At 31.0% G+C, this 11,838-nt stretch overlaps 1 protein-coding gene across 2 annotated transcripts in view; it reads right to left on the minus strand.

Moving 5' to 3' along the window:
* Nucleotides 1–585: 585 nt before the first annotated feature.
* The window catches only part of LOC111044732 (retinaldehyde-binding protein 1), a 29,679-nt gene continuing 18,426 nt past the window's right edge, over nucleotides 586–11,838 (minus strand). The window contains exons 3-7 of one of the 2 annotated variants that reach the window (XM_022329947.2): nucleotides 11,016–11,172; nucleotides 6,905–7,098; nucleotides 4,037–4,147; nucleotides 3,059–3,209; nucleotides 586–2,131 (exon numbers count right to left, since the gene is read on the minus strand). In XM_022329947.2, the coding sequence (XP_022185639.2) occupies nucleotides 2,097–2,131; nucleotides 3,059–3,209; nucleotides 4,037–4,147; nucleotides 6,905–7,098; nucleotides 11,016–11,172 (648 nt within the window). In that variant the 3' untranslated portion in view covers nucleotides 586–2,096. The remainder of the gene's footprint in view (nucleotides 2,132–3,058; nucleotides 3,210–4,036; nucleotides 4,148–6,904; nucleotides 7,099–11,015; nucleotides 11,173–11,838) is intronic. The other variant, XM_039423748.1, reaches the window with a different exon arrangement.

Raw genomic sequence — 11,838 nt, forward strand, 5'->3', positions numbered from 1 at the left:
AGAATAACAATCTTTTAGAAGTTTTATTGAAAAATGTTCAATATTAATACTCTTACTTCTCAATGTGAATTTAAGAGCCTATAGTGAGGTCCACGTTATAATGGCAGTGGAGAAAGATAGGAGAACAACGTTGCCGATCCTCTATCTTGTCAATGTCTTCTATAGACGGTAGCTGATATAGGTTTATTGATGTAATATCAATTTTTCATTCTCGTATAAAATAATCAATTATATTTTATTAAGCAAGAAATTATATTTTTCAAAAATTTCATAATGAATTTTCATAATTTTTATGAAATATTTTGTTAATTATTAATTATACATTAATGAAAGACGATCTGGCAACAGAGCAAAGCGAGAAAGAGATAGCGCTAACCGCTTTGTTGAATGATAGACAAGGGTAGCAATACCATTGTTAATCAAACACTGCCATTATAACGTGGACCTCACTATAGCTTAATCAGTGAAGGATGTTGTTCACCCATTAAACTATGAAAGGCTACCACTACCACTATTATCTGTTCTCATAACTAGTCATTCAAATAAGTTTGAGATCATTTTTTTAAACAATAGTAAAACACATTATAATTGACGGTATATTTTTTATTTGATAGTGTAAAAAATCATCCTTAAAATATTTAACAACATAAAAATTAAAATTCTTTCTCAGTTATTTTGGATCCCCATCAGAGGAGGTCTAAAAAATGAACAGCAATAAACTATTCAACTTGGCCTTCTATAAAGAATTTGAAACACAATAATATTTTGCTACAACTACGATAACAAACATGGATATAATACATGGAAATGAGTATCTAGAGCAATTACGTCACTATATTAAAAACTATTTTTGATATAAATATCCTATATTAATAATTATTTACAACAACATTATAATGTTAAGCATAGTCTCAATATATCATAATAAATACTAAAACATTTGTCTACTGTAATATAAGCAATAAATTGTTTAAAAGAAGTATTGTTAATAAATTTCACTATAAATTATTTTTAAACATTGAGACTGGAATTGTAATAGATTACTCTAAAGGAATACATTATTTTATTTTATTGAAAGTGAGCAGAGCTATGGTTTACCATTAATAAAATAGATTTGAGAATTTATATTAAATATAGAAATAAAATTTTACAAAATTGGAAGTATGAAAGTAGAATTTTCCCCACTATAAACTGGATATGTTTATTTTTCAGTCTATTTCTAGAATATCACATGAAAATATCACTTCTCTCAGTACAACCTTGCGATATGGAATGTTTTATAATAATTCAATATGAAAATTATTACACCTCTTATGAGTTTTAACAGTTCTTCTATGTTCAATAATGATATTTAAGTTTTATCGACCAATTATTTTGATTTGTATTAGTTTTATTTCTAGCTTCCTTTATAATTTCAGTTTAGATTAATTTCTAGTTATATTAGTAGGTATAAGAAATTCAATTTATCTGTACATGCATCATTACCATGTCAGATAAGATAATGTGAACATAAGATAAGGCAAATGAAATATTCAATGGTATTCTGTTAATGGAATTAACTATCGAATGTTCAATGATTAAATTGTAATAATGGTCGTTGGTAATGAACAGTATGGTCCAAAGTAAGTTATTATTCTAATTATAAGACGAGTGCTTAAACCAGGTCAAAAATTGTTTAACGAATTGATTGGAATGCTATTCTATGATGATAATATTCTGTGGATATGAATACACATCCACGAATTAAAATATCATATTTTCTAATATTCCATATTAGAATATACTAATATTCCAAGTTACTTATTTTTTATTGTCCCCAATGTTAAAATATTGCAAGTAGTGCAAGTAAATCCTACATTTGAGCTTTAAAAATTTGCCCCTCAACAAAAGTGGAAGGCATCAGGTACTTATTCTATTGAATTTCAATTTATCTAATAATATTATTCAACTTATCAACCATAAGTTATCGGCTTTACAAATTAATTAGATGGTTACATCTCTTCTAGGATGGTATAATTCGCAGAGTTTTCTATCAACTCTCTCTAGAATGAAGTTATTGCTTTGTGTTGCTTGTTGTGACGTAAATTTGCAGTAAGTTACTCTGTCTTGACATTTCCGTAGTTCATCCATGCTGAAAAAGTTGAGGAAAGGTTATCAGAAATATAAAACCTAAATCATTTTAGAAACGGTGAAGTGTTCTATTTCTAATGCATGACAAAAATATTATTGCTGAAGTCTCCAGATTCCAAAGAATAGAGAGAAATTATAACAAATAAAAATATATTCGCATAAGAAGCGTTTTACAGCTACAACCACTTAAAAATAATTTAAATGTCCGGAAAATGAAAATATAATAGGCTACGGTATAACCAGAGACAAACTAATAATAGTACCTACTGTAGTATATATGAATATAATAATAAATAGTAGTATTAGTTTCTCTTTGGTTTAACTGACTCTGACTTATATTCCCTAAACAAGTGGTACCGTACAAAAAGTATCGTATTAATACCCTTAAGTACCGTGACATTTTTATCGTGACATATTACGGTACGTATCTGTGATTTTTGTATCGAATTTTTCAATAACGGTAAATAACACTTTTACCAACTTAATGCTCATCAAATTATTACTGAAAAAATTAAAATAATTTGGAAAATATTCTGCAAATCTCTCTGTCTAATTTCTCTCGTATATTTCATAGAAAAAATTAAGCTATCCTTCAATTTAGATTCATGCCAGAGCTATTGTATCGAAAGCTATTAAACATTCTCAACTGTTAATATTCCTTGATAATAATTCATATCAGAGTAACTAGTGAAAATAGACTTGAATGATGAATCATCTATGAAAGATGACATGAAGAATTTTCCCAGAGCATGAAATTGATTACAAAGAGTAGTAGTTCTGTATTGGGTTTTTACTGATTTTCTTCCAATTAGCCTTGTCGGTGCTCATCTAAGGAACTGTAAGATATTATTATTTGTTCATTCATTGTACAAAACACTACAATCATATTCAATTAAACTATTAAATGAATATTGAATTTTTAGCATACCTTTGATGTGACTGTCGATGGTGCAGAGAGTGGGGTACCAGTCCTTGCTGCTGTAGTCGATCTTGGGCAGAGAGCCGCCATAGTCAGCTGGCAGGTGGGCGGGGTCAATGAACTCATGCAGAGCCTTGAAGTTGGAGCCGTGTCTATGAAGCTGCAATAATCATTCAAATTCATCATTTCAGATATTTTATTACTAGAAGAATATGCTAGTAAAAAAAATTGCTAATTTAATGACTGACAAAATAATAATTCTTTTTTTTCATTATTCATTTCCAATTACTTGATATATTGTCATACTGTAATTATGTAATATTTGATGTACAAAGATTTAGAAGGTATAGGATAGAATAATTGATTTAAGAACTCACTTGCAGCGCCAAGTGCCACTTGCTCAGTTTAAATTTGCGGTTCCCTACATCCAAAGAATCAATCTAGCAATAACATTATTTCAATGACAATGCTTATAAAAGAAAAATAAAAAAATACTATACAGATTGGAAAAATGAAAAATCATTAAATAAATATAATTATATCCTGTATAACGGGAGGTCCCTGCATAAAATCCAAGCAGTGAGTAGAAGATTTTTCGAAAAGTCGTACGATACTGTCATAATATTCATTTGTACATATTTCCCTTTTTTACCCAATTTACGATTGTTTTCAACCTGCACATATGTGTATGGTCGCTAACCCTTGTGTAAGCGAGAATCGCATTTAGAATGACCCAATATTATAGCCCTATAGCGGTCTAAAGGTTGTCATTATTTTTGCAAACATATTAATTTTTATGTATTCAGCTAACATTCAAATTAATGGTATAAGGGCTCTTCTAATTTGGTTGCGGTTGACGAATTATTCACCGATAATGAATTGAAAATAATGGATTTTTGGTATCTACATATGTGTACTACTATTTCTCATTGAAGATTTACAAAGTATATTCACTTCAATAGATAGATATTGAGTCAAAATTCTTACCCTAGCTGATAATTTTTGGTTGACAAATGACTGGAAGATTCCCCAAACCAGTTTGAAAACACCTGGCTCTCTCACAATGTGGACTTCTTTCAGACGAAGAGGCATTGCGGACTGAAATTAACAGAAAAACATTTCAAATGACAAATATGATAGAATTTCCCTTAATACTATAAACGCTATGGTTAATACATTTAAAAATATCTATTCTATTCAAAATGAATGTTGAATTTTACTCTTGACCATGATTTTTATTGTAAAGATTACCGTATTTGTTTATCATAATTTCGAGTTAAATGCATTTTTCTCTAGAATTATTCTGATTATTTAATGATAGAGGAGTCACATATCCTTCTCCCTAATCATACAGGTTGATTTAAAAGTACTTGTCCTCAGAACTGTCATGCTTTGTAACATTTTCAATGCTATCACTGCAGTAGCTTCCAGTTGAATTTTTTTTCATTTCTATTGGTTTCATTACATGACCTCTCACTCTCGTTCGATTGACTCTCTGATAGCAGTTTTTAATACCATTTATGATTAAAAATGACGACTTAATAGCAGTACAAATTCAATTACGGTACTGTACCTACCTAACTGGCGTATGAGGCCAAACCTGTGAAATATTCAAAGCCCTACAATTAACAGCCAAGGCTATAAGTGAGACTACATTCATCATACATCTATATATCCAAGAGGAATTCAATTATTTTGCAAAACAAAAATATAGAAGACATCAAATATAACATTCAATCATATATTATTATTCCACAAAAAATCTCTTCTATTTTCTTTGCAATACACACTTTGCAATCCATTTCAATAAAATTCGTAACATTTCAAAAATATGTTATCTCTGCACTATTTGGGAGACAGAATTGAGAAATAGACGAAGTTCTGGGTAATAGCATGGTGTTACGTTATATAAATTTAGGAGAGGAATAGCACAAGGTTACCATATTTTTCCTTTCCCTATCATTTTGATAATGTATTTATTGTATAAATGAATAAAGAATAAATAAATAATAACGAAAAGAGTACATCTTTCTCTATCTACTTATGCTATCTTTTCTCTATGGCAATGGGCTGTTTCTTTCTTTTCTGAACATTGCGTTTGTTTGCTTCATCCAAAATATCAGTCTGAATGATTGTTGAAAGACGATGGGATGATTAGTATTTATCAAATAGTTTGGCTGATGTCATATCTACATTTAGTACGACCATCTAATCTTCACAGTCAATACGCTACCAATTTTCAAGTGAATGCATAATCATACTTTCATTTTTTGTGAGCTGTATCTAAAATACGGTACTTATTTTTCCACTTGTAAAATTAAAGAATTGACGGACGGTTTGCAGCGATTCAAATATTTTTAATATTGAAAAATTATTATTAAATAACTAGTAATTGCTTTTGCTTTAAATTCACTCCAAGGCAATCGGTATTGTTAATAAATAACACCAATCCTCCCAATTTCACTAATGCTGACAGTTAATTATTGTACCGTAGGTATTCGTGTTTGATCACAAATACTGTATATTACTAGTAGTTCTGCGAACAGTAGACCTCGCGCATAAATACAACTTTCAATCTGATGAAAAGGGCCAGTACCGGTACAGTATATTGTGAAGATTTAGCCATGATTGTCATCTATTATGTATTTTCTCCATTGAAAGTGCTAGAGACACTGTTTCCAGGTACACCGGACTTATCAAGGATTACTTTTATATCAAATACATACCTTTTGAATGAAAAAGACTAAGAAATTGTCAAAAAACCACAGATTTATTGATACTCAGAAAGACCGGTTTCGGTCATTATCAGAGTTTATCAGAGATTGACAATGGTGTAATTACCAAAACCGGTATTTCTAAGTATCAATAAATCTGTGGTTTTTTGACAATTTCTTGGTCTTTCTAATTTAATGTTAATAATTACCACAATATCAACTTCTCAACTACACAAAAAGGAAAAAATTACCTTTATACCTTTACATACACATTTTTCTCTACAACTGCAGTATTGGACTCCAATAAAATAAAAATATTTTTTAAATAATTTATCCAATTAATTTGTTAAATCAATTTAATAATAATAATAATAATAATAAGATGATTCAATTTAATTATTCTATCTCATCATACTAATATTATGAAAACAATATTAGTATTATCTGTAAAAAAAATCTGGCAGGAACGAGAATCAAACCTGGGTCCCACAGAGTGACAGACCACGGTCTAACTGACTCGCCCACCATGTGCTCGTAACAATAGATGCGATAAAGTATGGCAATGAATCGCTGTATCTTCAAAGACACATCCTTTCTGGATTGAGGTTAGTTTGGTTTTTTTAATATTACAAAAAAACAGAGGTTTTATCAAAAATCGTTACACATACGTTTCTGCGCCTTGTTTCAAAGATCTAGCATACCAAATTTCATCCAAATCGGACAATAACTGCGACTGTAACTGCAGTACAAACAAACAAACAAACAGACGAAAGCCGATCGAGTTGAAACTAAGACCTCAGCTTCGCTTCGTTCAATAATAGAGAAAATATAGCATAAGTAGATAGATATCCCATTGTATAGGTAGTTTATTTTTCAAATTTCAAGACAATGTTTTGTTAACTCGAGCCGATATTACTGTCGCCTACTGTCTATTATCACTGTTTTGGCCGAGTGAGAATGTAAGAACAGCACAGTATGAGAGACTACCAGCGTCACATAGCTTCACGAAGAAGAGCTACGTGGACTATCAGCTTATTGAGTTAGCATTGAAATTTGAAACATAAACGCCCTGTACCATGGAATATCTTCTTATGCTTTATTGTCTCTATGATATTATTTTGTGAGATGGTTGACCGGTTACCTGGATGAATGTAAGCAGCCGGCTTGAAAAGGTGAGGTCCATGGCCCAGGCCTGGCTGAGTGAGAGGCCCTCGAAGTCAAGCAGCACCACCACCCCGCGCACCTGTGTCTCAGGCTCCATCATGGCCGCTAAGTGGATTAAGTAGAACAATCTGAATAGCTGTTCTGATTTCACTTTCTTCACATCCCAGTTTTCTAAACAAAAAACACATTACATTAGTTGTATTAGACTTCTTGTAGAATTCACCGTCAAAATCAATTTCAATAAAATTCAAGACATTTTATTCAAGAGATCCGGTTCTCGTATTCTCAAGTAGTTACTTCAAGTAGTGTACACATCAAACTCAGCAGCTCTGCAGAGTCTGTGGATGGATGGATGGAAAAAGATCTGTCTGTGCCGGCAATGCACTGCAATGCAGGTGCAGTTTAAATCGCCCTCTGCGTATCTGCCAGCCAACGTTTCCAACAAAACTCTGCTGGCCTGCCGATGTTTTTGAATCGCTCTGGGAGCGATTTTCTGCAGGCATCCGAGCGGACGTTTTCGATAAAGATCTTTCATCAAAAACCTAAATCGCGTAAAAATGGAGATAGAAGAATTTTAATTTTTTTTATATGATGGAACTGAGTGGGAATTAGCTTTGTTTATAACATTCTTTGTTCTTTCCTGCTTATAAATCAAACTACTCTAGAAATGTTGGGACACACTATATCGGACACTCCATATAAAATATCAGCCCTGCAAAATTCTGTCAAAGTAGAGTCCTACTACACAGTCATATTAGGTACTTAACAGTTCATAGATATTTGATTTATACTTTCATTTATACTATAAACGATCAAATATATACGGTACATGATATTATTATGATCATACATATTAAGCTGCGTACAGACTATGCACACCGCGAACGCACTCCTTCACTACCACCTAGATTTTAATATTTAGGATGTTGTAACTTTTTTATTCTTTACCTGGATTTTGTAAATTCAGGTGGTAGTGGCTCCTTGCGCTTTTCATCAGCTGAATCATCTGTATCTTACTGTTTCTTTACAAGAAGTATAGTTGTTATAATAAGCTTAGCAGCAGCTGTTGAAAAGTGGAATGCATGTGTTCGCGGCGATGTACGCACCTTTATGACTTCTTAAAATAATGAGGCCCTTAACATAGTTCAAGAGCGCTTTAGTATAGCTCGAGCTATGATGGGCTATTTCCCTTTTGACTAAAATGCATTTTTATCCAATACCAACTATTAACTAGCCTGTAATATTTGCAATGTGAAAAGTATAAGTTACTGATTGTCGATAGAATAAACATTAATACAATATAAACGAAAATGTTTCGTTTAAAAAAATGTTTATATTGTTTCACAAACAGTTCATGACCTGCATAACTATATTTACCGGTTAGTATGTCACCGGGAATGGTAATATTGCCTAATCATCAGAATAATATTCATCGACTACCTGTAGTGGATGTGTTTATGTTTACAATGTCACTGACACTCTCGATAGTCAGGCGACCTCTGTCATTAATATGTTTGTACTGAATCGGAATTAATTGTTGATTGGCTCTAGTTCAATGAACTTGAAATAATTTGTACTACAGACAATCACACCGCTGTGTACCAGTACACAACGCATGAGTAAGGAATTCAAGTCGGCAGATAAGGGTTCTGCTTCAGCTGAAACTGCTACTGGCCCGTTTCGAGGAAGTTCATCTTAGTCCAGGGTCAAAATTGAAGTTCCCAGTAATTCAATATCTTATATTGAATATTTTTTTTTTTTAATCACACGAGTCCAATTAATTCAAGGGCTCCACAGCAGTTGTTTATCTAAATCCATCAAATAAAGGCTACCACCTTCATAGACCCCTTATATATGACCTAATATAATTTTATTTCTAGGCCTATTATCACGGTCCCGAGACATGATTTGCCTATTCTGTCTTTTCTTATTAGAATTAGGTGAATGTTTACAAGAGCTCCCTGCAATTCTCTCAATAATTCTACATTTTTTCCTTGTTTTTGACAAACGGTTTTTACTATTTTCTGGGATCCATCCAGTTTTTTCAGCGTTTAACTATTCCATAATAATGATAATATTATTCTAAATTGATTTTTTACCCCAACTTCTAAAAACCTTCAAGGCTTCTTCCCTTTAGGATAATGCGTCATTCCTCACGCCAATCTGTTTATTTGTCCTCAAGACGTCAATGTCAAAAATCATATGAATAATTGAACTCTGATAATATCAAAATAGTTTTGACATTTTTATGTAGTCTATATTTTTAAATCCATCAAACTCTATTATTTGCTTTGAGACACAGTTTATACTGTATAAATACTGTTTTAGAATATACGTAGTTAAAATTATTATTATTATTATTATTATATTATTATTATATTATTATTATTATTATTATTATTATTATTATTATTATTATTATTATTATTATTATTATTATTATTATTATTATTATTATATTATTATTATTATTATTATTATTATTATTATATATTATTATTATTATTATATTATATTATTATTATATTATTATTATTATTGGGTATTTGGAAGTAGGCCTACGGTACCTATATTTTGTAGTTTTTATGGCATATTAGACTACTACTACCAAGATGATTAGTTTTGATACCTAATGTTGCTATTTCTTTCAGAAATTGAAACGACGATGCAATGAGTTAAGTTTAATAAAGTGGTATTATTCATTTGCAAGTGAATAAATTGAACCCCAGTTTGCAATTTAATGGAACGGAATATCAGTGGTTCATCACTATTTGGAAATTATATAGGTCATCTTATCTATCTTCTGGTCAACGGAAAAAAATCTGATTAGAATAATTCTTGGAAACCAATTGACTTTATTCAATGAAAATTATCGTGTAAAGGACGTTGCTCAGCATTTTTTAAAGCAGGAGTATAACAAAAACAATTTTTTATCAACCTAATGCATTCCCCCATCATTAGCATCAATTTCAATTGAATACATCATTATAATCAGTATCAGAAGACGTCAAACGTTTCATCAGTTTTTATTTTTTCATAAACATAGTCAGCTGTCAGTCTAATTTATCATTGACTTTTCTGCGTTCTCCTACTTTAGTTATCTCGATGTCCGTTGTAACAATTGAATCTGTCTTGATAATGATAATACATTTCGACCTACAATGTTCCATGGCAACTTCTAGAAATAGAAAACTTACAACTAATTTCATATTATCTGCTGCAAGTGTTTTATTTGAATTGAATTACTTACATATAATTAAGTATATTGGATAGGCCTAATGTAGCGAATACATAAATTACTTGATGATTTATTTGTGGATGAGGGGGTTGAAAATTCTATAATTATTTATTATTGATTTAAAATTGACAATTGAGAATAATTGATAGATGAAATGATTATTAATTAATCAATGATCAAAATAGATCATTAAATTAGAACTGTCTAGTAACAGCATGTAATGTATAGATGCAATACATAGTGTGAAGTTTCTAGTTCAAAAATTTCTAGTTTCATTCAAAATTTGGACTTTTTGAATAATTAATAAGTTACTGTTCTAGATTTTTTTATTTTAGACTCTAATAGTATCTATTTGATTCAAAATTTACTCGTTTATCTGAGTATTGAAGAGCGTAAATTGTATTTTGAAAAGTGAAAGTGACAAAACCAACATTTTGATTTGGACAGTATACAGTAGTATAAATTGGAAATGGGACAGTTTTGGGCATGAGCCTGTTGTGCCTTTCCTCACGTTAAGTATTTGTATACAATGTGATAAATAAATACCGTAAGGTTATGAAGGATTAGACTCACTGACTCAAGGACTCTTCTTGAACTCATCCATGGGTTTTGGAATTCTCATCTAGGAGTTGATTTAGCTTATGATACTGAATTATGATTGAGTTTATAGTACTTCAGATGGAATGATTCTACTTTTCCAATATGGATAAATTTAGGTAATTTCTACTACAAATAATTCTTATTGATTGTAACTATTCTTTTATTTTGTGAATCGCCAATTTAAATAATCGAATAAATTTTTCTTGCCTAGATTAACTGTTAAAAATATGATTAACTTGGATCTACTCACTTCCAATGTTGACTACGAGTACACGCCTGCCTTTCTGGTCCCTGTTGACGAGTACATTCACCACTTTGTTCTCGACCAATGCTTTCTTGTCGGACTCTGCGCTCAGATTCCTCAGCAGCTCAATGTGCTTTTCCTTGAAATCAGCCACCCTCTTCATCTGGAGCAATCATAAAAGCAATCATTTATCATTTTTTACAATGACATCAATGACGAATCTGATGAGAAACTATTGGAAAAACCTCAGGAAGAAATTGACATTTACAGAATCCAGGCGGATTAGGCCTAGCTAAGCTGCAACTCCTATTTTGATGTGGTGATTTATTCAGTAGTATCACAGACGAATAATGCAATTTTTAAATAATGAATGAGATGGTTGAAGAGAATGCGATGATTACCTTCAATAATAAACGGTGTATTTTCTTTAAGGTTGTATTTAGAAACTTTTGTATCTATTTCTGTCTAATGAATAGCTGTCTCCTAATAAAAATTTCTTCATTCCTTCTTAAAAATTGATCTCTGTTAACATGGTAATTATTATTATAATATTTTTTTTAATAATAATTCAATTCAATTCAATTTCTTTATTCCAATACAAAAACACTGTAAAAAATAAAATAGAATAGTTATGGAATAATTATTTGCCCGCATGGACTGCTGATCCGTGCCGTGCGCGGGGAAAGAGTACCTAATCTATACAGGTAACAATAGTGTAAAAACTACAATCGATAACTTAAACTCAGATAAGAAATAAAATATGATATAGATTTAAGTTGAGCCTATAAAAAGTATGTTAAATAGTCAGACTGTATCAACGATGATTTAC

Source organism: Nilaparvata lugens, chromosome 3 (assembly GCF_014356525.2).
Source record: "Nilaparvata lugens isolate BPH chromosome 3, ASM1435652v1, whole genome shotgun sequence".
Classification (NCBI taxonomy): Eukaryota; Metazoa; Arthropoda; class Insecta; order Hemiptera; family Delphacidae; genus Nilaparvata; species Nilaparvata lugens.